General features: G+C 42.3%; 1 protein-coding gene across 3 annotated transcripts; it reads left to right on the forward strand.

Annotated features, from left to right (window-relative positions):
* Positions 1-1,199: 1,199 nt before the first annotated feature.
* LOC115117953 (leucyl-cystinyl aminopeptidase-like) lies at positions 1,200-26,832 on the forward strand. 3 transcript variants are annotated; one of them, XM_029646468.2, is made up of 22 exons: positions 1,201-1,523; positions 9,265-9,359; positions 9,483-9,676; positions 9,815-9,926; positions 13,300-13,557; positions 14,313-14,503; positions 14,813-14,951; positions 15,158-15,292; positions 15,440-15,560; positions 15,884-16,035; positions 16,175-16,288; positions 16,371-16,508; positions 16,640-16,771; positions 17,058-17,218; positions 17,519-17,607; positions 19,704-19,887; positions 20,294-20,450; positions 20,566-20,750; positions 20,920-21,081; positions 21,620-21,760; positions 23,257-23,338; positions 23,451-26,832. In XM_029646468.2, exons 1-22 carry the CDS (start codon positions 1,502-1,504, stop codon positions 23,580-23,582), a joined length of 3,096 nt encoding a protein of 1,031 aa, XP_029502328.2. In that variant the 5' UTR covers positions 1,201-1,501; the 3' UTR covers positions 23,583-26,832. The 3 variants fall into 3 exon arrangements, with proteins under 3 accessions (XP_029502330.2, XP_029502328.2, XP_064882776.1); XM_029646470.2 differs by lacking the exons at positions 21,620-21,760; positions 23,257-23,338; positions 23,451-26,832 and having other exon boundaries at positions 1,200-1,523; positions 20,566-20,754; positions 20,920-21,007; XM_065026704.1 differs by lacking the exons at positions 1,201-1,523; positions 9,265-9,359; positions 9,483-9,676; positions 9,815-9,926 and adding an exon at positions 11,166-11,267.

Here is a 26,832-nt window from a genome sequence, read left to right on the forward strand (position 1 = left end):
CCCCAGGAAGAGTAGCTGCTGCCTTGGCAGCAGCTAATGGGGATCCATAACAAAATACAAATACATTGCCCACAAAATGAGGTGGAAACTGAGCTGCACTTCCTACCCTCCTGCCAAATGTATGACCATAATAGAGACAAATATTTCCCTCAGATTACACAAGCCCACAAAGAATTCGAAAACAAATCAAATGTTGATATACTCCCATTTCTTTTGGGTGAAATACGATAGTGTGCCATTTTTAGCAGCAAGATTTGTGACCTGTTGCCACAAGAAAAGGGCAACCACTGAAGAACAGACACCACTGTAAATACAACCCATATTTATGTTTATTTAGTTTCCCTTTTGTACTTTAACTATTTGCACATCGTTACAACACTGTATATAGACTTAATATGACATTTGAAATGTCTTTATTTGTTTGGAACTTTTCTGAGTGTAATGTTTACTGTACATTTTTTTACATTTAGTTTTTACTTTTGTTTCACTTGCTTTGGCAATGTTAACATATGTTTCCCATGCCAATAAAGCCCCTTATATTGAAATTGAGAAAGATAGAGAGTATGGATAAACTGACAAGATACTACATGTCTCTCTGCCCAAACAACAGGAGTTGTCCACAAAGCAGCACATTATTGTAATATTTATTGAATATTCAATGAGGGTTGTTGACGTCAATCGCATGTACTCAATGGAGAGAGATGCGATGCTACTTTCCTCATGCCATGAATTATTATACATTTTTATTTAACTATGCAAGTCAGTTAGGAAACAAATAATTATTTACAATGACGGCCTACCCCGGCCAAAGCTGGGCCAATAATGCACCGCCCTATTGGACTCCCAATAACGGCCAGATATAATACAGCCTGAATTTGAACCAGGGACTGTAGTGACACCTCGTGCACTGAGATGCAGTGCCTTCGACCACTGCACCGCACCGCTCAGGAGCCCTAAAATATGCCTAGCCATCTCCAAACAACTCCGATATAGTGTTTTTGCTCAAAATTGTCAGTACACTCGTACGAACTTAAGCATTACGAAATGTATATTCGATCAACTAAAACTCACGTATGAAATAAGCCACAATGTTTTGTTTTCGACCAAAGTCGACACTCTCATTGGTCTCCATACAAAAACTCCCTTGCTTGGTGGGCAAAACAACGCCACCTGCTGGAGGGAGACAGATTTTCCGCCAAGTTGGGCCTCTCTTCCCTACAGTCATTGCCGGGCGGAGATGAAGGAAGGAAGCAGTCATTTAAATGCATGGCGAATAGTTTGGCGACAGAATGTCGTTTGGATGGTTGATCATATTTAATTAATTTGATCGCACACGCTAATAACTTCACCAACCGTGTTTGTGGCAGCTAGCTAGTGTGTCATAAGTAGCTACCAGCCAAGTTAGCCCACAGACTGCAGCAACACAGTGGACTGATCGGGGCTGATAGCTCAGCCAGCCAGCCAGAAGTGAGGACAGCTCGGCTCTTTCCGACATCTTGCCATGGAGGACCCATTTGACAGTGGTAAGGAATAATGATGACGCTTCCTAGCTGCTCCCCATAATTTCCAGCCAGCCACAATTTCCCGTAGTAACGTTAGTTAGTTAGCTAACTAGCATTTTAGCTTGCGGACGGTTACCTACATAACGTTCCAAGTCAACAAGTGTCAGGCTGTTGACAGCCAGGCAGCAGTTTTGGTACGAACTAATCAGCATTCATACACTTGTAATGATGGGTACGTTAGCTGATAGAAACATGACTAGCTACGCCTGGCCTTGGAGTACAGCTAAATTAAAATAGCCAGTGTATCTCTGACAGAGTTTGAGTAGACTGTGATCTGTAGTTTTAATTCTCAGTGTGACATTCACTTGGGGACACATTCCCCAGTCAGGCTGAGCTCAGGGTTAACTTTTGACTCTTTTCAGCCGAGGGCCTATATATTTAACCCATTAAAGCAGTGTTACTCACTATTTTTTTGTAAGGGGGCTACTTGGGGTTGAGACAATCATTCAGAGGGCTGCACACATCTTTCGTTTGTTGTACTTCTATTTCAAATATTAACAATGATCAATTCAGAGCAAATTCAGAGAAATGGAGCACATGTAAATATAAACATACACACACACCAAATAGGCTACATCACATGTATAAGACCCATAAGTTGGATGAGTGAAAATGTCCCTTCTGCTCCTTGACTGAATTCATTCTAAATGTATAGTCTGTTGTTGCTATCCTTGCGAGGCAAACCAGGTATGCATTGGCCAGTCTGTTTTTGTTTTTATTTCACAATGTTCATTGTTGAAAATGTTGTTTCACATGAATAAGTGCTGACAAAAATTGTCACCCTTATCCACACACTGCGTCAGACGTGGATACTATGAGTCTGACACAAGGCCCCAGAAACATCTGATCTTAGTTCACCTTGCAATGTGTCATTGGCCTCCACTATCTCACTCTCTAGTCCAGCACGGTCAGGACAGAGGGCTGTGATGACTGGGGTCAGAGATGACACTATCTCACTCTCTAGTCCAGCACGGTCAGGACAGAGGGCTGTAATGACTGGGGTCAGAGATGACACTATCTCACTCTCTGTTCCAGCACGGTCAGGACAGAGGGCTGTAATGACTGGGGTCAGAGATGACACTATCTCACTCTCTAGTCCAGCACGGTCAGGACAGAGGGCTGTAATGACTGGGGTCAGAGATGACACTATCTCACTCTCTAGTCCAGCACGGTCAGGACAGAGGGCTGTAATGACTGGGGTCAGAGATGACACTATCTCACTCTCTAGTCCAGCACGGTCAGGACAGAGGGCTGTAATGACTGGGGCCAGAGATGACACTGGCACATGAAAGGGGTTCTTAATATCGTTATCTTTGAATCTAGACTCAAACTCCAACTCTTCCAACACATGCACAAATGCATCATAGCTAAAATGTTGCAGTATGTCTGGGTCGGATGTGGTGACTGCTCTGAGTAATGGGAAATTAAGAAATAGTCTTGTCAGGTATGAACCGTGTGGTGATTTTATTTTGAAATGCTATGACCACACGCAGCATTTTGCATAGAGTTTTAGCTTTCCCTTGGAGTTGGGGATTCATTGTTCAGGTGAAGTCAGTTCAAAAAGCCAGCTTTAATATCCACTGTGGATCATCCAGCTCAGGCTCCTCTGGCATTGCTTGCAACAAATTCACAGTGGATCTTTCCAAAACTCAAATCTTTCCAAAACTCTGCCACCAGACAGCCATATCACCGCATTATAAAATATCATGTTGCTGTATTCTGTCTGGGTTTCCTCCAGCAACTGGCAGAATTGCCGGTGATTCAGTGCCCTCGCAATAATAATGTTCACCACGCGAACAAATTTGCTGCATCAAATTCTGTGCGTCACACTTTGAGTTTCGCCAAAAGTGCTTCCTGATGAATGATTCAATGAAACGGGAATATCCTCTCTCTTGCAGAGTTGCAGTCCCTTCATTTGCTTTAAAATAGCTTCCCTGTTTGTGAAATCAGCATACAATATTTAGGCTGAGGCCAAAAAACATGATTTTACATTGTCGTGTCTGTGAAGGCCGCCTTGTTTCTTGCGAGTATCCTAGCAATCTCATGTGTTGCCTCTGCCGTTTTCTCTGCAACAGCGTTAGATCTGTTTATTTGTTTTTGTGCTTTGAGTAGCGCTTGTTGTTTCGGAGGTTGCTTTGTGGCAGATATATTTTGTCATGGTGTGACTGGAAATGTCGCTATAAATTTGCTCGTTTAAAACAATTGACTGCCTTCTGGCAAATAAGACAAAGTGAGCTAGTCCCACCATGCAGTACAACAAAAATCTTCTGTCCATTTCTCTTGGAACTTTCTGTGTTCTTGAATCGACCGTATCCTTCTTTTAGCCACCGGAGCCACATTAGCTAGCTGCATTTCCCCGTCGTTATCGTCCTGATTTTCTGGTGGTTGTTTTATCATAGCTGTCACATTGTTCTCCAGCTCTTCCCCCTCATTTTCATTGTCAATAGATTTACGTTTATTTTTTTTTACAATGTTCCATGTCGACCAGACTGCAAAATTAGCTAGTAGCAAACTGATATGTGTCAGTCGCCGTAGCTGAGCAGTTGCGTTCCATTTCAGCCTTTCTGTTAAACAGCTGCGCTATAATGCCATCTATTTGCTGTCCAGGGAACAATAGATATATTCAATGAAGTGATTCAGTCCTGCATTAAATAGTACCCGTCTCAACATCAACAGTGAAGAGGGTATACCAGGATGCTGACCTTCTAGGCAGAGTTCCTCTGTCCAGTGTCTGTGTTCTTTTGCCCATCTTAATATTTTCTTTTTATTGGACAGTCTGAGATATGGCTTTTTCTTTGCAACTCTGCCTAGAAGGCCAGCATTCCGGAGTTGCCTCTTCACTGTTGAGACTGGTGTTTTGCGGGTACTATTTAATGAAGCTACCAGTTGAGGACTTGTGAGGCATCTGTTTCTCAAACTAGACACTCTAATCTACTTGTTCTCTTGCTCAGTTGTGCACCGGGGCCTCCCACTCTGCTTTATATTCTGGTTAGAGCCAGTTCTGTTCTCTGAAGGGAGTAGTACACAACGTTGTACGAGATCTTCAGTTTCTTGGCAATTTCTCGCATGAAAAAGCCTTCATTTCTCAGAACAAAAATAGACTGACGAGTTTCAGAAGAAAGCTCTTTGTTTCTGGCCATTTTGAGCCTGTAATCGAACCCACAAATGCTGATGCTCCAGATACTCAACTAGTCTAAAGAAGACTTTAATCAGCACGACAGTTTTCAGCTGTGCTAAGGTAATTGCAAAATGGTTTTCTAATGATCAATTAGCCTTTTTAAAATGATAAACTTGGATTAGCTAACACAACGTGCCATTGGAACACAGGAGTGATGGTTTCTGATAATGAGCCTATATTCCATTAAAATAATCAGCTGTTTCCAGCTACAATAGTCATTTACAACATTAACAATGTCTACATTGTATTTCTGATCAATTTGATGTTATTTTAATGGACAAAAAAATGAGCTTTTCTTTCAAAAACAAGGACATCTCTAAGCGACCCCAAACTTTTGAACGGTAATGTACGTCAGCCTACTAATATTTAATTTTTTATTTATTTTTTAAATAGGCCCTATTATATTTCAAAATTCGAATCAAATTCGCTAGCCTGTAATGCTAACTTTGTAGGCTGCATATCCTGTACCAGCATCGCATGTTCTCTCCCAGCTTCATGGTCTGAACGACGTGCGTAATTCCAGTATGTATAATACAATACAGTAACGTAATACAGTCCAGACCAAAAAAGATTGGCCTCCTGGAACTTGTTTAATTTATTTACCCAAGAGAGCATAGCTACATCTATGGGCTTTTATGTTTTTCTGTTGTGCGTAATGTGTGGTATCCTATATATCATATCATAGGCGACGTATTGATTGATGGCACAATCATTTGGGCTTGGGCTCATAAAATGTATTTAATGTAGGGGTCATAAAATGTCTTTAATGAATGGCTCAGGTAGCATCAGACTTGAATTTTCATGCCGATCAAAGCTCTAATGAAATCCAGACATATTCATATGCTTTAGAATGACACTAACGATTTTGGCCGGAAATACCAGTTTATCCCGGGTGAAAGGGGATTTATTCTCGGGATGGATGGAACATTTGTAAAATACCAGGAAAATATTAAACCCTACTACTCAGGAAAGTGAGGACTCCGATTGGTTTAGCCCACTGGGTTATATGCCAAGGTAAAGCCTGTCTTGAGTTGAGTTTATTTCTAATGTGATGCAAGCTGGATGTTTTTTTTCTTCCAGTCGTCATCAGAGGACCGTTGTATGTGTGCATGTATTAGCCAGCATTCTAAAATATGTTTTACTCTTGTGGATTTCTATTCCTTTGCTACTACTGCTATCGCTCACTGATAACAACAAAATGCAAATAATTCCAGTAGTTTGGTCTTTCTCGTTCCTCTCCTGTGTGTAGGTGAAAATAGCATTTTTGGGCATGCGATCTTAATCTTTGTCCCAAAAATACTTCTGACTCGCCTCATGGACAAGTGCCTTTCTCAGACCTTAACGTCTATCCCTGTGAAATGTAATAGACATTTTGTGTTAGTTGCAAGGTGGAGATGTTACATGTATCTCCTGTAAATAACAACAATCATTGATCAAATTAGTCAGAATTGGATATGTAGTCCACCATTTTCTGCTACTCAAAGATGCTATCTCCTCTTGTTTTGGTTTCTCAGGCCAGCCTAGGCCAAGCAGTGTGTAGTGTTATTGACAGTCTGTGACTGCTTTAGCTTAGTGCATTTGTTTATCTGTTCTAAAAGCACATCGAGCTGTTGGAGACACGCTGAGCCCTGTTCAACATACGCACAAGCAACTGCAAGTGACACACCCGAGAAGGCAGGCTCCATTATGTCACAGTTGAGTTTATCCTACACAACTCAATCATTTTATTTTCCTCTTAATTCAGTCAACTGGTTACTTGTTCAGGCCTGTACATTTGATTGGGCTCCTTATCCCATCTCTGTGGTGTGTCATGACATTGGCCTGGGGGTAGGTTTATGACAGTCATAAATACCTCTTTCCCCCCTTTTTCCTCCCTACCTTACTGATGTTACATTTGCAAAACCCTTGGTTAACAGAGAGATTCTGGGCACATCAGAAGGTGGGGGGAAATGAACTATATTCTGGTAATCTGACCAATTGAACATATGCGGTGGTACTTAATGAATATGATGTCAGTTCGGTTGTCATCTGAGACATTCTCATCAATGATATGATGACATAAACTCTACAGTGGAAAGTCTACACATCAGAGTTATCAGATTCACATGGAATTGTTATTCAATTTAAATGTTTGAATATGAAATTATTCGTGATGGGATGAAATGTGATTTTAGCTTCTAAAATGTGAGATTTGGGTTTTCATACGGTTAGGGCTCTGCTCAATCAGTGGCCCGCCCCTGTGAAGGGACATGGGCTATAAAAAATTCAAACACGCCCTCCCCTCTCTTCCTATATAAAGCCTTGACGACAATATAACCTCCTGTTCCGAGGATGTGAGGACGACGGTCCGATGTCAGAATGGTTCAGATAATAACTACAGAACGAAGCCAACATCAGCGTGAGCTTTGGTTGCGAATGGTATGAGCTTTGAACTCTTATTCACTACAGAAGTGATACCTCCTAGCCGTGGAGTTAGCAACAGCAGCTGCAAACGAGGGTTAGGAAGGAACAGACAGAGTATTCTGTCTATCACACAATGATGTTACTACAAAGTATTCAATTTACCAGCAGAGACATTCTTCAAAGGACTCGGTTGGGCAACACGGCCTTCCATCTACCACCAACCTACCGAAGCGCAGCTCAGAGTAAATATTTATTGCATTTTCCTTTTCCAAATGGGCGGTAATTTAGAATGCATAAGATACTGTATTTACGATAGCACAGCTTTGCCCTTTGTTCCTCAGTCTTCCCGCTCTTTCACTCAAATCCAGCCCTTTTCTTTTGTGTAACCAGCTGTCATATCTGTTCCGCCCGCTAGGGACATTTTCCTTTATGAGGTCATTTGTAATCAAGTTTTGATTTAAATATGTGTATGTGTAATTCTGTGTGATTAGTTAGGTATTTAGTAAATAAATAATTAAACCCAATTTTTGTATTGCTGATTCAACTTGTTAGCCAGGGTTCGTGCAGATAACCAAGAATTTACAACTTTCAGATGAGACTGAATTAAGATGACGATTAATATTGACTGCTATTAATGTAAAATATTACTAGGTCTTTAAGAGTTTATTCAGAAGATAACAGCTCTATAAATATTATTTTGTGGTGCCCCAACTCTCTAGTTAATTACATTTACATGATTAGCTCAATCAGGTAATATTAATTACAGAGAAATTATTTTATAGAATAGCATGTCATATCACTTAATCCAACATAGCCAAAGACACGACAGGTGTGTGTGTGTGCTTAACCTGATAAGGACCAGAAGGTTCTTTCTGTCGGCTCAGTAGCACTGACTGTACTCTCCTGCTCTAGCTCTGTGCTGTCTGCTTTATGGCTCAACAGCTTTATTACAGCAAATAAAGGACTTCTGTCTTTTCGGATTAGAACACAGACACACACACTACTAGTCAATAGACACAGCTGTCTTTCTCTGTGGGGGCTTTTTCATTAAAGCTTAATTGACTATTTGAAAAATATTCCAAGTATGTTATTAGCCTAGCCTGCCGCAATTCAGAATGCACAAGGCCTTTGTGAAAAGCCTAACTGATGGGGGGAATCCTGTCCTGGACATTGTGAGTGGACTAGTAGGCCTATGTATGGAGCTGAAATGTCCAGAGGTTATGCCTTGTTCAGCTGACAGACAGCCAGGTTGTTTTCACTCAAACACAGGTTGTTTTATACCCTGCACTGGCCTCAAACGTCAGGTCTGCGTGGCTCTAGCTAAGTGGTGTAGGCTATAGGATAAACATATGTCTGTGTTTCTATGTATGTTTGGTGAAAACAGGAAAAGTGTGGTGAGCTGCTGCTGACACTTTCCATTTCACTGCTGCTTCCGTTACAGCCCTTGCTGTTTCAGTTTGAGGTGCCGTCATTTTGGTCTGAATAACAGATACCACATTTATAGAACACCTCATTTGACACTATAATACTAGTTGTTCTAACATGGCATTAGTTCTGTCGGGTTGGTGTGAGTCAGAAAAATCTAAGGTTGTTATGGTTCTTCTTTTGATCTGGGTATTATTTACATAGGAAAGATATTCAGCTCCATATTATTAGGAGCAAGACTGGCTGCAGACCAGATGACCTCTGAATCAGAACTATGTCTGTTGCAGGAAGGGATAGGGGAAAGTGATGGCTTCATTCTCTTGTTAACTTAGTGTAGGCAGCTCGGCCCTACCAACACGCACGCTTTCTCACAATGGAAAACACACAATGGAACGAACTTACTAGGTGTATGAGATGGCTTTGTTCTAGCTCTTCACTTAGCCTACACGGTACACCCACTATTCACACACACGCTGGGACTTCAGAATACTTGCTCTTATTACGGGAGAGAATGTGACATTTTATACAGTTTGACAACTGAATTAGAGAGAGTTGAGCGTTTGTCTGTAGAGACACAGGGGATAATCAATAGAAATGGAGCCACACACACATTTTATTGAACGCCTGTGTGTGTGTGTGTGTGTGTGTGTGTGTGTGTGTGTGTATATTAACCTTTTTGTTTGTTTGTGTAACCAGAGCGAGCGTCCCTGCCCAGGAACATGATAGAGAACAGTATGTTTGAGGAGGAACCTGACGTGGTGGACCTGGCTAAAGACTCTACAGCTTTCCCGGTAATTACATACTATACAGCACTGACATTAACCCATCCACCCATCAGTTGTATCGTCTCTTCTAACTGTTTGACTTTTTCCAGATTTTCACATTGTCCCCCCCCCTCTTCCACCTCCCTCCAGGCATTGGAACCAGATGAGGTGGTGTACGAGCCCCGTAGCTCCCGTCTGCTGGTGCGAGGTCTGGGAGAGAACGACCTGGACGATGAGGAGGAGGACTATGAGTCGTCAGCCCGCCTACTGGGCATGTCCTTCATGAACAGAAGCTCCACCCACAATCCTAGCCCCTCCCCTTACAACAGACAGGCTCCATCCAGGTCGTTTTTACTTTTCAAATCCAATCAAACTTGATTTAAAGTGAATTTAAACATCCCAGTACACTTTACAGTAAATTAAAAACAGACATAAACAGTCATATTATATTTATAGATTTGTAAATACTGTTTTTTGGCCAGGTTATGTTCCTGCCCCTCGGCTCGTATGCTGGTGGTGGGCGTGTTCATCTTGGTACTGGTCGCATCCATGGCGATGGCTCTCTACTTCCTGCCTGGCTGTACCTTCACTAAGGTAGGTGTGTGTGTGTGTGTGTGTTGGAGTGTCGGGTGTTTGTGTATGTGAAAAGTGTGTGGCTCCTGCATTGGCCTCCACAGGTACGGGAAGTGGTACCAGTGCCAAAAGGGCAAGATAGTGTGTGTATACAGTTGAAGTCAGAAGTTTACATACACCTTAGCCAAATACATTTAGCCAAATACATTTTCACAATTCCTGACATTTAATCCTAGTAAAAATACCCTGTCTTTGGTCAGTTAGGATCACCACATTATTTTAAGAATGTGACATGTCAGAATAATAGTAAATAATTATTTATTTCAGCTTTTATTTCTGTCATCACATTCCCAGTGGGTCAGAAGTTTACATACACTGAATTAGTATTTGGTAGCATTGCCTTTAAATTGTTTAACTTGGGTCAAATGTTTTGGGTAGCCTTCCACAAGCTTCCCACAATAAGTTGGGTGAATTTTGGCCCATTCCACCGGACAGAGCTGGTGTTACTGAGTCAGGTTTGTAGGCCTACTTTCTCGCTCACGCTTTTTCAGTTCTGCCCACACATTTTCTATAGGATTGAGGTCAGGGCTTTGTGATGGCCACTCCAATACCTTGACTTTGTTGTCCTTAAGCCATTTTGCCACAACTTTGGAAGTATGTTTGTTCATTTGGAAGACCCATTTGCGACCAAGCTTGAGATGTTGTTTCAATATATCCACATACTTTTCCTGCCTCATGATGCCATCTATTTTGTGACGTGCACCAGTCCCTCCTGCAGCAAAGCACCCATGATGCTGCCACCCCTGTGCTTCACGGTTGGGATGGTGTTCTTCAGCTTGCAAACCTCCCCCTTTTTCCTCCAAACATAACGATGGTCATTATGGCCAAACAGTTCTATTTTTGTTTCATCAGACCAGAGGACATTTCTCCAAAAAGAGTGATCTTTGTCCCCATGTGCAGTTGCAAACCGTCTGGCTTTTTATGCCGGTTTTGAAGCTGTGGCATCTTCCTTGCTGAGCGGCCTTTCAGGTTATGTCGATATAGGACTCGTTTTACTGTGGATATAGATGCTTTTGTACTTTTGTACGTTTCCTCCAGCATCATCTGCTGTTCTGGGATTGATTTGCACTTTCCCACCAAAGTACGTTCATCTCTAGGAGACGGAACGCGTCCCCTTCCTGAGCGGTATGATGGCTGGTGGTACCATGGTGTTTATACTTGCGTACTATTGTTTGTACAGATGAACGTGGAACCTTCAGGCATTTGGAAATTGCTCCCAAGGATGAACCAGACTTGGGGAGGTCTTGGCTGATTTCTTTTGATTTTCCCATGATGTCAAGCAAAGAGGCACTGAGTTTGAAGGTAGGCCTTGAAATGCATCCACAGGTGCACCTCCAATTGACTCAAATTATGTCAATTAGCCTATCAGAAGCTTCTAAAGCCATGACGTTATTTTCTGGAATTTTCCAAGCTGTTTAAATGCACAGTGAATTTAGTGTATGTAAACCTCTGACCCACTGGAGTTGTGATTAAGTGAAATAATCTGTCTGTTAACAATTGTTGGAAAAATGACTTGTGTCATGCACAAAGTGGATGTCCTAACTGACTTGCCAAAACTATAGTTTGTTAACAAGAAATGTTTGGAGTGGTTGAAAAATTAGTTTTAATGACTCCAACCTAAGTGTATGTAAACTTCAGACTTCAACTGTACACACGGTGCCTTCAGAAAGTATTCATACATCTGGACTTATTCCACATTTTGTTGTGTTACAGCCTGAATTTAAAATGCATTAAATTGCCTCGTACCTCTGCACATTGATCTGGTACTGGTACTCCCTGTATATAGCGCCATTCTTGTGTATTTTATTCCTCTCGTGTTAGTTACTATTTTATTTTTGATTATTTTTGCATTGTTGGGGAAGGTTCGTAAGCAAGCATTTCATTGTCAAGTCTATACCAGTTGTATTCGGCGCATGTGATACATGTTTGAAATCAAATTATATTTATTTTCCTTTCTCACGCATCTACACACATTACCCCAGAATGACAAGGGAAAACAAGCTTTTAGAAATTTTAGCAAATTTATCAAAAAATGAAATACAGACATCACATTTCCCTAAGTATTTACTCCACTGAATTAATACATGTTAGAATCACCTTTGGCAGTGATTACAGCTGTGAGTCTTTCTGGGTAAGTCTCTAAGAGCTTTGCACACCTGGATTGCACATTATTTGCAAATTATTCGCAAATTATTCAAACCCTGTTTTAGGTTATTGTCCTGTTGAAAGGAGAATGTGTCTCCCAGTGTCTGTTGGAAAGCAGACTGAACCAAATTTTCTTTAAGATTGTGCCTGTGCTCTATTCCGTTTATTTTTATCCCAAAAAAACTTCCTCGTACTTGCCGATGACAAGCATACCCATAACATGATGCAGCCACCAACATGCTTGAAAATATGAAGAGTGGTACTCAGTGATGTGTAGGATTTGCCCCAAACATAATGCTTTGTATTCTGGACATAAAGTTAATTTCTTTGCCAAGTTTTTGCACTTTTACTTTAGTGCCTTAGGATGCATGTTTTAGAATATTTGTATTCTGTTCAGGCTTCCTTCTTTTCACTCTGTAATTTAGGTTAGTATTTTAGAGTAAATACAATGTTAATGAACCATCCTAAGTTTTCAGCTATCACAGCCATTAAACACTGTACCTGTTTGTAAAGTCACCATTGGTCTCATGGTGAAATCCCTGAGTGGTTTCCTTCCTCTCTGGTAACTGAGTTAGGAAGGACACCTGTATCTGTATAGTGGCTGGGTGTAATGATACACCATCCAAAGTGTAATTATTAACTTCACCATGATCAAAGGAATATTCAATGTCTGCTTCTTTTTATTTTACCCATCTAGAAGGTGCCTTTCTTTGCGAGGCATTGGAAATCCTCCCAGGTCTTTGTAGTTGAATCTTTTCTTGAAATTCACTGTTCAACTGAGGGACCTTACAATTATCTGTATGCGTGGGGTACAGAGTTGATGTAGTCATTCAAAAACCATGTTAAACACAATTATTTCACACAGAGTGAGTCCATGCATCTTAATACGGTATGTGACTTGTTAAGCACGTTTACTCCTGAACTTATTTAGACTTGCCATAACGAAGGGGCTGAATACTTACTGACTCAAAACATTGCAGCTTTAATATTGAATTAATTTGTTAAAAAAATTCCACTTTGACATTCTGGGGTATTGTGTGTGTGTGTGTGTGTGTGTGTGTAGTGCAGTGACACACATTGTCAATTGAATCAATTTAGAATTCAGGCTGTAACACAACAAAATCAAGGTGTGTGAATACTTTCTGAAGTAACTGTGTATATTCACTGTGTTGATCCTCTTTCTCCCCAGGCTGGCTGTGGTAAGGATAACTCCTCCACTCCTATGGATCCATCCTATCCTAACAGCACCAATGGGGAGCTGTTTCCCTGGAATGCGCTCCGACTCCCAGCCAGTGTACGGCCTGTGAACTATGACCTCTCCTTGACCCCTAACCTGACTTCCATGACCTTCACTGGCCGCACTGTCATCAACATGACAATACTACACGACACCAAGCGCATAGTTCTGCACAGCTCTGAACTCATTATCACCAAGGCAACCTTCCAGGTAGTCTATGATCAGCTGTGCCATTGCTATTTACTAGAAAATAATATGAAGAGAAATAAATCTTTATAGGTTTCGATTTTTAACTGTAATTATTCTGATATTAATGCACAGTGTGTAACTGTCTCACTAGCAGTATAGAGATAGTAAGATTTGCTTCCCCTGTGAAGATAAATTGTTTTACCTCGATGGTGATGTTTTCCCTAGGTGGGGATGTTTTCCCTAGGTGGGAAAACTAGGTGGGGATGTTTTCCCTAGGTGGGGATGTTTTCCCTAGGTGGGGATGTTTTCCCTAGGTGGGGATGTTTTCCCTAGGTGGGGATGTTTTCCCTAGGTGGGGATGTTTTCCCTAGGTGGGGATGTTTTCCCTAGGTGGGGATGTTTTCCCTAGGTGGGGATGTTTTCCCTAGGTGGGGATGTTTTCCCTAGGTGGGGATGTTTTCCCTAGGTGGGAAAACTAGGTGGGGATGTTTTCCCTAGGTGGGGATGTTTTCCCTAGGTGGGGATGTTTTCCCTAGGTGGGGATGTTTTCCCTAGGTGGGGATGTTTTCCCTAGGTGGGGATGTTTTCCCTAGGTGGGGATGTTTTCCCTAGGTGGGGATGTTTTCCCTAGGTGGGGATGTTTTCCCTAGGTGGGGATGTTTTCCCTAGGTGGGGATGTTTTCCCTAGGTGGGGATGTTTTCCCTAGGTGGGGATGTTTTCCCTAGGTGGGGATGTTTTACCTTATTAAATGCTGTTTTTACTATAACCCTTCCAGGTTGGAGAGGATAAGAGTGTTGAGGTGAAGGTGTTGGAGTATAAACCATGGCAGCAGATAGCTGTCAGCTTCCCAGAGGATCTGAAGGTAGGCCAGGTGTGTGTGTTAACGTTGGACTACGCAGCCAACCTCTCACACACCTATGACGGCTTCTACAACAGCTCCTACAACGACAAGACTGGAGCCAAGAGGTAAGCAAAATTATTTTAAAAACTATGTACTAAAGTTTGCTCTAAAAATAACATCTTAACATTTAACATTTACATTTAAGTCATTTAGCAGACGCTCTTATCCAGAGCGACTTACAGGTGAATGCAGTGAACAGATGCATCTAAATCTTTTCTGAGAGGGATTACTTTAATAGTAGGTGGGGTTTAAACTCCGGAAGGTGACAATGTTTGTATGTAAACTTGACAATGTTTGTTGACGTAGTAAACTACAACTCCAGTTTGAGCCTAGTCCTTGCTCCCTGTGTGTGACTCTGGCCACCCTCTCCTCAGGGTCCTAGCTGCCACCCAGTTTGAGCCCCAGGCAGCCAGGAAGGCCTTCCCCTGTTTTGATGAGCCGGCTTTTAAAGCCACTTTCCTGGTCAGGATCACAAGGGAGCCTGGATACATCACTCTGTCCAACATGCCCCAGGTACTGTGTGTGTGTGTGTGTGTGTGTGTGTGTGTGTGTGTGTGTGCTTGAGAGTTTGCCTGCACCAGTGTATTTTTATGTGGTAAACCTGCATCAATACATTACAAAATCAAATACGTGATATCAAGTGATTACTGGAGACACTTGACATGAAGAATGCCAGTGATTAAATCATCTGTTAATATAACTGTTGTTGTGTTCCCCAGGCTAAGACGACTACATTACCCAGCGGCCTATTGGAGGATGAGTTTGAGCAGACTGGCGTTAATATGAGCACCTACCTGGTGGCCTTCATCGTAGCCAACTTCACCAGCATTACTAGAAACGTCTCCAATACACTGGTACGTACAGAATCCCTGCCTCACAATCTATTCACACTATTTATATGACCTGCAAAACACTGGAATGCAACTGTCTACTCTGTGCCTATCCCCCTATTTTGGGATCTATTGTATTTATTCCATTTCTATGGTGTGTGTGTGTTCTAGGTGTCAGTGTACTCTGTGCCAGAGAAGAAGGAACACACACACTATGCTCTGGACACAGCCTCCACGCTGCTGCACTTCTACAACACCTTCTTTCACATCGACTACCCTCTGAGGAAACTAGGTGAGAGGTGACACAAAGACACAACACACAGACACTCAGCCTTCACACAATAAACTCATCAATTAGGGATAAAAAAAAATATTTAAAAAATAAAAAATGTTGGATTAAGGCTGTAATGTAAACAAAATTGGAAAAAGTCAAGGGTTCTGAATACTTTCTGAATGTATTCAGAACCCTTGACTTGTATTGTAGATTCATTTGAAAATGTGTGAGAAAAGTTTAATATTTTCGATAATGAGACACAAAATATGCTTTGGTATTTACCCCTCCACCTTTCCGTCCCTCTCTCTCTACTCTTCCTTCCTTCTCTCCACCTCCTCCAGACCTGGTTGCTATCCCAGACTTTCTGGCGGGGGCGATGGAGAACTGGGGTCTGATCACCTTTAGAGAGACCAGCCTGCTGGTGGGAAACCAGTCCTCTCCTCTCGACAAACAACTCATCGCTAACGTCGTAGCCCACGAGCTCGCTCACCAGGTGTGTGTTTGTCTGGTGTGTGTGTGTGTAGGCTACTACAAGGTGATGGAACATATGTGTATGTATCTCAGCAGTCTTAATGCTGTTTTGATGTTTGGGCATAAAACTGTTCTAATTCCGTTGTAATGTTGTGTGTCAGTGGTTTGGGAACCTGGTGACGATGCGTTGGTGGAATGACCTGTGGCTGAACGAAGGCTTCGCCACCTACTGGCAGTACACGTCCCTAATGACAGAGTTCCCACAGCTGGACCTAGTAAGCAGCACCACGTCACACATGCAGGTGCTGTGTAGGTTTAGATAACCGTGGATTGATGATCCTTCTTCTCTGTCTCCAGGGCAATGTGTTCCTGGGGGTGCGCTTTAAGGCCATGGCCAAAGATTCTTTAAACTCCTCCCACCCAGTGTCAGTGTCATCCCAGGTGACCACACCTGAGCAGGTGTCTGAGATGTTTGACTCTGTCACCTATGAGAAGGTACAGTCTTGAGCTTTACTCACAAATGTGCTTAACATTTTATTGATTAGTAGAGAGAAGGATATTGGTGCTGTAGTCACATCAGTAATGTGTCTGTCTGTGACTGTCTGTCCATGTGTGTCTGTCTCTAGGGTGCTTCCCTCCTGCTGATGTTGAAAACCACTCTGCCAGACGGTCAGTTCAGGAATGGACTCATAAAATACCTGGATAACTACAGAGGATCTAACACTGTTACTGATGATCTCTGGAACAGTCTCACCCAGGTAGGTGTGGTCTGTCTGAGACACTCGATCTCCGTTTCCTGATTAGTTATTTTCACAGGTTCCTTATTTTGCGGCTGTAAAATCTGGCGCCATATCCTTCCTCTTTTCACAATGGTGTGTCTTGTGTTGTATTAAGTGGGTGTGTCTTGTCTGTTGTATTAAGTTGGGGTCTGTTGTATTAGTACTACTGATGCTGATACTCCATCTCTCTCCCATGGTGATGAGTAGTCAAATTAGTAGATTCTTTATATTTATTATTGCTGATTGTTGGTTCTGGATGCTGCAGGCCCAGGTGCTTCCCCAGCAGGAGAATGTGTCAGACATGATGAGAACATGGACGCTGCAAAACGGCTTCCCATTAGTCACCGTCAGCCGCAAGGGTGGTCACGTGACGCTCACGCAGGAACACTTCCTGCTCTCCGCAGACAACGCCACACACACCTCTAAGTGAGACATGCACGCACTCACGCTCTCTCACACTCTCTCACACTCGCTCTCTCACACTCGCTCTCTCACACTCTCGCTCTCTCTCACACTCTCGCTCTCTCACACACACTCGCTCTCTCACACACACTCGCTCTCTCACACACACTCGCTCTCTCACACACACTCGCTCTCTCACACACACTCGCTCTCTCACACACGCTCGCTCTCTCACTCACACGCTCGCTCTCACTCTCACACACACTCTCTCACACATACACACACACACACATTCAGACCAACCTTTCTTTGTGTTCTCCTCAGCCTGTGGCATATCCCTGTGACGTATGTGAATGACAGCTGTAGCTCTGCCCCTTCCTGCAGACAGATCTTCACGCTGAGAAATAAGACAGGTAAATAATAAGACAGGAAAATAATAAGACCGGTAAAACTCTGTACATTCAGCTCTGTAGTTGTCAGTGAGCTTGACTAACTTCATGAATTGTCTAATTCAAGCAAGCATTTGATGTTAATTGCTTGTGATACATATTTATACAGTGCATTCAGAAAGTATTCAGACCCCTTGACTTTTTCCACATTTTGTTACGTTTCAGCCTCATTCTAAAATGGAATTAATTGTTTTTGTCCCCTCGTCAATCTACACACAATACACCATAATGACAAAGCAAAAACAAAATTGTTGCCAAGTTATTAACCCCCCCCGAAATATTACATTTGCATAAGTATTCAGACCCTTTACTCAGTACTTTGTTGAAGCACCTTTGGCAGCGATCACAGCATTGAATCTTGTTCCTCATCATCTGAGAGTCTTTAGGTGCCTCATGGCAAACTTCATGTGCCTTTTACTGAGGAGTGGCTTCCATCTGGCCATTCTACCATAAAGGCCTGATTTTTATTTATTTTAATTTCTCCTTTATTTAACCAGGTAGGCAAGTTGAGAACACCTTTATTTAACCAGGTAGGCAAGTTGAGAACACCTTTATTTAACCAGGTAGGCAAGTTGAGAACACCTTTATTTAACCAGGTAGGCAAGTTGAGAACACCTTTATTTAACCAGGTAGGCAAGTTGAGAACACCTTTATTTAACCAGGTAGGCAAGTTGAGAACACCTTTATTTAACCAGGTAGGCAAGTTGAGAACACCTTTATTTAACCAGGTAGGCAAGTTGAGAACACCTTTATTTAACCAGGTAGGCAAGTTGAGAACACCTTTATTTAACCAGGTAGGCAAGTTGAGAACACCTTTATTTAACCAGGTAGGCAAGTTGAGAACAAGTTCTCATTTACAATTGCGACCTGGCCAAGATAAAGCAAAGCAGTTCGACACATACAACGACACAGAGTTACACATGGAGTAAAACAAACATACAGTCAATAATACAGTATAAACAAGTCTATATACGATGTGAGCAAATGAGGTGAGATAAGGGAGGTAAAGGCAAAAAAAGGCCATGGTGACAAAGTAAATACAATACAGCAAGTAAAACACTGGAATGGTAGATTTGCAGTGGAAGAATGTGCAAAGTAGAAATAGAAATAATGGGGTGCAAAGGAGCAAAATAAATAAATAAAATAAAATAAATACAGTAGGGAAAGAGGTAGTTGTTTGGGCTAAATTATAGGTGGGCTATGTACAGGTGCAGTCATCTGTGAGCTGCTCTGACAGCTGGTGCTTAAAGCTAGTGAGGGAGATAAGTGTTTCCAGTTTCCGAGATTTTTGTAGTTCGTTCCAGTCATTGGCAGCAGAGAACAGGAAGGAGATGCGGCCAAAGAAAGAATTGGTTTTGGGGGTGACCAGAGAGCTATACCTGCTGGAGCGCATGCTACAGGTGGGTGATGCTATGGTGACCAGCGAGCTGAGGTAAGGGGGGACTTTACCTAGCAGGGTCTTGTAGATGACATGGAGCCAGTGGGTTTGGCAACGAGTATGAAGCGAGGGCCAACCAACGAGAGCGTACAGGTCGCAATGGTGGGTAGTATATGGGGCTTTGGTGACAAAACGGATGGCACTGTGATAGACTCCATCCAAAATTGTTGGAGTGCTGCAGAGATGGTTGTCCTTCTGGAAGGTTCTCCCATCTCCACAGAGAAACCCTGGAGCTCTATCAGGTTCTTGGTCACCTCCTTGACCAAGGCCCTTCTCCCCCAATTGCTCAGTTTGGCCTAGCGGCTAACTCTAGGAAGATTCTTGGTGGTTCCAAACATCTTCAATTTATTTTTTTTATTTTTAATAGATTTGCTAAAATGTCTTGGATCCTGTTTTCACTTTCTCATTATGGGGCATTGTGTGTAGATTGCTGAGGATTTAATAAAAAATGTAATAATCCATTTTAGAATAAGGCTGTAACGTAAGAAAATGTGTAAAAAGTCAAGGGTTCTGAATACTTTCCGAAGGCACTGTATATAGTAGCCTGCTGGTTGTATGCGCTGAGGTTCTAGGTAAAAGCATGTCCATGTGTCTAAGTGCATTATTATGTGTTTCCAATTAGCGACTCTGAATGTGTCGGACAGTGTGAAGTGGCTGAAGTTCAACTACATGAACACGGGCTTCTATATAGTTCACTATGGAGACGAGGGCTGGGCCACTCTCATAGATGCTCTTAAGACTGATATCAACACACTCACACCCCACGACCGCGCTTCACTCATACACAACATCTTTGCCCTGTCCAGGTCAGTGTGTGTGTTTGTACTGTGGCATGGTATGCTCAATGATCATAGTAGCTGGGAGATGGATGTCTGTCTCTCAGAAAGACTCGATTCATTTTTCTTTTGTGGTCGATGCTGTAAAAAAATAATATTCTCAGTCAACCTACCTGGTAAAATAAGGTCATAAATAGATTATACATAGATTCATCTATTTTTAACCTCATTTTACCAGGTAGGATGACTGAAATCACATTATTTTAACAGCAATGACCACCTTTTTTTTTTTAAGTCATAATTGGAGGCCTGTCTTAATACTCTGCCTGGACTTGTACGATTGCGTGAATGTCTGCATTTTAGTTCCACAGACAACAGACACAAATAGACAGAATTCATTCAGATCTATTGTCTATTTTTCTCTTCCCCTCATCAGACTGGGTCGTGTGTCCTTCCGTCAAGTTTTAAATCTGTTGGACTATGCCACCAATGAGACTGAGACTGCTCCTCTGACAGAGGCCCTGTCACAGCTCAGCTCTGTCTACAGACTACTGGACAAGAGACAGGAGCAAAGACTGGTGGCCCGCATGAAGGTAAATGCACACACACACACACACACACACACACTAGATTGTCAGGTACCTTGTTTTTTAGTCTCACCATTTGGGACACACTGACTGTGCTTTCACTTTGTAATGTGTGTTTCAGGTGTACATTTGGGGTCATTTTGGCCAGCTGATGGACAGTCAGGACTGGGGAGAGGAGGAGAGTGTGTCCAGACAGGAGCTGAGGTCAGTCCTGCTAGAGATGGCCTGTAGTCTGGGACGGCAGAACTGTACTGACCAGGCCACGGCCCTCTACGACCAGTGGACCAACTCCAACCAAACCAAACAGTAGGTACACACACCAATTGACTTTAGAGTTTATATATAAGAATATATACTTTTGCTGGTTTAAAAAATATATATACTTTTAGATTTTTTGGCCGCCATGGTCTTCATCCGTAGTAAAGCTAGATATCTATTCTATAGTGATCTTGTGGTGCTCTGTTGTCTCCTCCAGGATCCCAGGTGATTTGCAGCGAGTGGTGTTCTCTACAGCGGCCCAGTCTGACCTCAGATGGCTTTCTCTCATGGAGGCATACAGTTCCACCACATATGACTCTGAGAAACGCAAGATACTGCAGGCCCTGGCCTCCACACAGGACCCACAAAGCATTGTATGGTAAGGTGGAGAGTGAGTGTGGGTCCACGGTACTTAATGAATCAATTTACAGACATTAACTGGCCAACTAACCTCTACCCAGAGTTTGTGCAGAGACATACAGAGACATACAGCTGTACTCAAGCTGATCTTCCCCCTGAAGCTAGGACAGAAGAGTCCCTTCCCATCTTCCTGAAAACATCTGAAACCCTACCTCTTCAAGTAGTATTTTAAATACCCTCTTCTCGCACCCCCTCCTCGCACCCCCTCCTCATGCCCGAGGCTTTCGTGAACTAACATTCGCACTTCACTTTTTGCTCCCTTACTAGATCTGACTTTATTGATAGCTACTTTATTGGGGAAAAAGTGCACTTACTATGACTGAGATAGGTAGGTGGGACAACCACATATCTTAGGATGAATGGACTAACTATGTTGCTCTGGATAAGAGTGTCTGCTAAATGACTAAAATGTCAAATGTGCCTAAACTGTGCCCAGATATGTTTGTAGTGGCCTATGGTGTGTGTCTCTGCATCACTCTAAACACCTCCTCCTTCAGGATTCTGAGAACGGGGCTTGAGGGAGGGATTATCCAGACCCAGGAGCTGCCATTGGTCATCAGCACCATGAGTGACGGCTTCGCTGGCCACTTGCTCGTCTGGGACTTTGTCAAAGAGAACTGGGACAGGATCATAGAGAAGTGAGTGCCACCTTATTCATAAGATCAATTATACACTGAGTGTACAAAACATTAAGAACACCTGCTCGTTCCATGACAGACTGACCAGGTGAAAGCTATGATCCCTTTTTAATGTCACTTGTTAAATCCACTTCAATACGTGTTGATGAAGGGGAGGAGACCGGTTAACCTGTCTAGGACTAGCGGAACAACCCCCCCCCCCCCCCCAGGGCGCCAAATTCAAAATGACAATCTCTTAATTAAAATTCCTCAAGCATACAAGTATTTTACACCATTTTAAAGATAGAATTCTCGTTAATCCAACCACAGTGTCTGATTTCAAAAAGGATTTACAGCGAAAGCCCCACAAACGATTATGTTAGGTCACCACCAAGCCACAGAAACACAGCCATTTTTCCAGCCAAAGAAAGGAGTCACAAAAAGCAGAAAGAGATCAAATTCATCACTAACCTTTGATTTTCATCAGATGACACTCATAGGACTTCATGTTACACAATACATGTATGTTTTGTTTGATAAAGTTCATATTTATATAAAAAAATCTGAATTTACATTGGCGCGTTACGTTCAGTAGTTCTAAAACACACGGTGATATTGCAGAGAGCCACATCAATTTACAGAAATACTCATAATAAACATTGATAAAGATATGACTATTATACATGGAACTTTAGATAAACTTCTCCTTAATGCAATCGCTGTGTCAGATTTCAAAAAAACTTTACGGAGAAAGCAAACCATGCAATAATCTGAGTACAGCCTTTAGACAACAAAGCAGCCAAAAAGATACCTGCCATATTGGGTAGTCAACATTACTCAGAAATAGCATTTTAAATATTCACTTACCTTTGATGATCTTCATCAGAATGCACTCCCAGGAATCCCAGTTACACCATAAATGCTTTATTTGTTCGATAATGTCCATCAGTTATGTCCAAATATCTTCTTTTGTTCGGGCGCTTGGTAAACAAATCCAAAAGCGCGTTCAGGTCGCACTGAACGTCGGACGAAAAGTTCAAAAAGTTCCGTTACAGCCCGTAGAAACATGTCAACCTATGTATGGAATCAATATTTAGGATGTTTTTAACATAAAACTTCATTAATGTTTGTACAAATTAAGTGGAACATAGCTACCTTTCACGTGAGCGCGCCAGACCGAGGCTGTGACACTTTGACCGACCACTCACTCAAAGAGCTCTTATGAGCCCCTCCTTTAGAGTAGAATCCTCAAAACAGTTTGTAAATACTGTTGACATCTAGTGGAAGCCTTGGGAAGTGAAACATAACTAATATCACCCTGTATCTTCAGTGGGGAATGAGTTGAAAAGTGCACATTTACATACTTACAGCATCAACCGACAGAACAATGGGCCCAAAAACAATAGTTTCCCAATTGATATCAGTGGGCCTGTTTCAATTGGCTCTTGTGGAGAAGTGGCTAGTTTCTATTGGCTGTTGTGAAGTAATGGCCTGTTTTTGATTGGCTGTGTGTGTAGGTTCCCAGTGGGGTCCTATCCCATCCAAAGCATAATCAAGTCCACCACCTCCCAGTTCTCCACTCAGACACACCTGGAGGAGGTGAGCTTACACCTCAGAACCATGCCGACTCTATATCATGTGTCTGTGTATCAGATGCCTAGTGCATGTTGGTCTTCTCTCATGTCAAGTGTGTGTGTGTGTGTGTGTGTAGGTCCAGGGTTTCTTCTCCAGTCTGAAGGAGCGGGGGTCTCAGATGCGTAGCGTCCAGGAGGCTTTAGAGACCATCAGACTGAACCAGCTCTGGATGGACAGGAACCTCCCAACACTCAGAATATGGCTCTAACATGGCTGCTTGGCAACTGTCGCTCCCGGCAACCTGCTCCGAGGGCCATGTTGCCATGGCAACAGCAGTGTTTGCACTATAGTAGGGCTTGTGTCTCAAATGACATCATATTCCCCATATAGTGGCTACTTTATTTTTTCACTATGATCAAGAGTAGTTCACTATATAGGGAACAGGGTGTCCTATGAGTTTTAGTAGCCAGCTCAGGGTTGCTCTAGAGATTGTGTATCTGACCCCGTATCAATCAGACTCTAACTCCTTTCTCTCTATGCTGTCGACCAAACCTTCACACCGCTTTCATCACAACAGCATGCCTGGACACACAACAGAGTGTCTATCTTTCAAACTCGACGTGCTTCACATTGTATGGAGGCAACTCACCCCTTCCATCACCCCCTAGTGCTGTAGCATCCACCTGAGAAAGGACAAGGAATACAGGAAGAGAACATGCTGTGTAATCAGCGCTGGCAACATGTCATCAGTATGTGTCACCTGTGAAACTCTCATGGCTCAGTGACTAATTGTGCTCTCTCAGGCCCTGGCTCCGACTCCAGCCTCCACATGACTGTCCTACTGTCTGGGGGAGGAGGGGGAGAATGTCTGTTGAAGGCCAGAGTAAGGCTACAGAGCTGACACACAATACAAAGGGGTTAGGTCACCGTGTACAGTAGACACGCTCAGCAGGCTACAGCCAGAACGTGTATATGTTGAAGGAAAATACCTTACTGGTAGTGTCCCCCCAAAAATGTGGGACTAAAAATGACTAAAACCAAATTGAAACTGTAAAAATGCTAATGGCGCTATATTTATAGCGTTTATGACTGTCCAGCTCACTAATAATAACTAAAATAAAAACTAGACAGTCGGGGACAGCGAAAATTCTCAAAATGATGGATAGAGGACTATTTTTTTTGCAGATTTTGGCACTTTTTAATATTTGTTTTTAAAGAGCGAATGCGGCCCTCAGGGTAAAATGAGTTTGAGACACCTGGTTTAAATGCTCCCAAAGTGAAACTCTACCACATTTCTACCACTGTCGGTCTGTTAGTTAGACCTCAAGAAGTGTGGGTTCACAACTTACTGTTACGAGATACCGTAGTAGAATACATAACGTGTCATTTCAAAATTTGGTAGTGCCTCAGCAGTTATCCTCTTGTTATGTCAGTCACTGACAGTCAGTCAACTAGCCCATGTCAGCTAACATCGATTGCTAGGTAAGTTAGTCTAGCCAGCTATCTAAACCTTGTAGTAATCATAGCCGAATTACTGACTGGGCATCCAAGGCACATGCCCAGGGGCCCTGACCTCCAGGGGGCCCCTCGTTTCATTTTGTTATTCACTCTCACGGATATCATAGGAACATGGCATAAGCCATAGCAAACTGTGTAGAACTGCAGGGAATTAGCATTAAATGTGGCAAAATGTCTCACCATCCCATGGAAAAATGTGTACAATCACATGAAATTAGTCATGTTGAATTGCTGAAAATCTGCTTTAAAATATTGGCAATCAGAATGTGTTGTTAGGTGTCAAGTTATAAGGCTACGATTTGATTCATGTTTCAAGAACCTAAAAAGCTCATGTTGACCTTTTTTTTTATATTTCTAAATAAATGATTTCTTTTTTTGGGCTGCAGCTCATCACTCAGAATATATTTTGGTACACCAAGCCCAAGAGTTTGAGCCCCCCTGGTGTAAACGTTGGGTGAACTAAACACCCCGGCACTTCTGTTGACGTAACTTTCATTGTTATATTTTGACAGTTAATGTCATACATTCATGTTTATCTAACAATGGTTTCAGTAACTGGCCTGCTGTCTAGCTTTATTCAGATTGAAGGAGTATAGTTAAGACCGCTTTCCGCTTTTCCTTTGCGTACGAGGCAATCTGTGTCCAGAATATTTAATTCTCACAATGCTTGTGAAGATGTAATGATACTACTATCCTTACGTTGCTTTTTGATCATGTTTTCTGTGCGTGCAGATTTTTTCTTTCGTTTTTGGTGTTTGGTTTTGGTTGTATATATGGTGTGTAGTGTCATGCCTCAGATGTATGAGTCCTGGTCAAATGCTTTTAATGGTTTTGTTTTTACTAAAGAACAAAGTGTACTGATGAATGTGAGGTCACTTCAAGGGCTCAGGATCTTGTATGAAACACAGCGAACTGTAGATCCATATTAGGGTTGGGTGGCTGCACCATGGTTCTTAATTTAAGTGGTGGTAATAATGAAATCAACAACTTCTTTAAATAATAATGTAAGTTTTTAAAGTACAGGGTTGCCTGATTGTTTCTGTCTTTTCCATTTAAGGAGTTTAGTGAGTGACCTAACAGTGTTGCGTCTGTAGACCTGGGTAGTGCAGTTTTAGCTGTGTCTGTAGTCCAACAGTCTTCTGTCGTTGGTTAGCCTGGCTTAGTGGGCTAGGTTACGTTGTCTCACTATGTGCGAGCTCTATGGTACTCCGTTGTCTATTGTAGCCCTGTTGTTTTCGACTCTGTGTGGAAGATGATTGTATCAGCCTCCCGTCTGACTCTGGGTAGAAGATGATTGTATCAGCCTCCCGTCTGACTCTGGGTAGAAGATCCCTGTAGGAACAGATCTATGATCAGTTATACAACAATTCAGACCTTAATCAAATATAAAACTGACCTTGGGTCAGTGTCTAGGGCACAGTTAAACGAGTTTGGGCTTCTGGTAATGGCTGGATCAGAATAATGGTATCAAATGTATCGAACACAGCTTCCATGTGTTTTGATGCCATTCCAATTCCTCCGTACCAACTATTATTTTGAGCCGTCCTCTCCTCAGCAGCCTCCACTGGTCTAGAGGTAACTACCTCCTCTCTGCTGCAGCAGCATTGGCTCAGATGTTGGCAACCACTGAATGTCCTCAAGGAGCTCTTCTATTACATAACAACATGACAAATGAATATCTGAGCTTCTAATGTAGCTTCTCTTCTAATCTGAAGCCTCAGAGGTCTGTAGCTATGTCTCCTGTTTGGTACTGTCTCAATCTGAAGGAGGGTTGTTGTGATGTCATGTTGAAAACATTGGAACAGCTAGGTCGTATTGGCCGTTATGATATGCCTATTATGAAATCTATCTTGGGTGCAGAATTGTCAGTGTTTTCCTATGCCAAGTCCACTTCCATTGTTGCTCATCATTTTAAACTGTTTTGCACTGGGGTTGAATGATGCTGAATATTGTCAGGCTCTTCATGTCATGAAAAAAAGACGAATAAAATGTTTTCTGGA

The sequence above is a fragment of the Oncorhynchus nerka genome, linkage group LG13, assembly GCF_034236695.1.
Source record: "Oncorhynchus nerka isolate Pitt River linkage group LG13, Oner_Uvic_2.0, whole genome shotgun sequence".
Classification (NCBI taxonomy): domain Eukaryota; kingdom Metazoa; phylum Chordata; class Actinopteri; order Salmoniformes; family Salmonidae; genus Oncorhynchus; species Oncorhynchus nerka.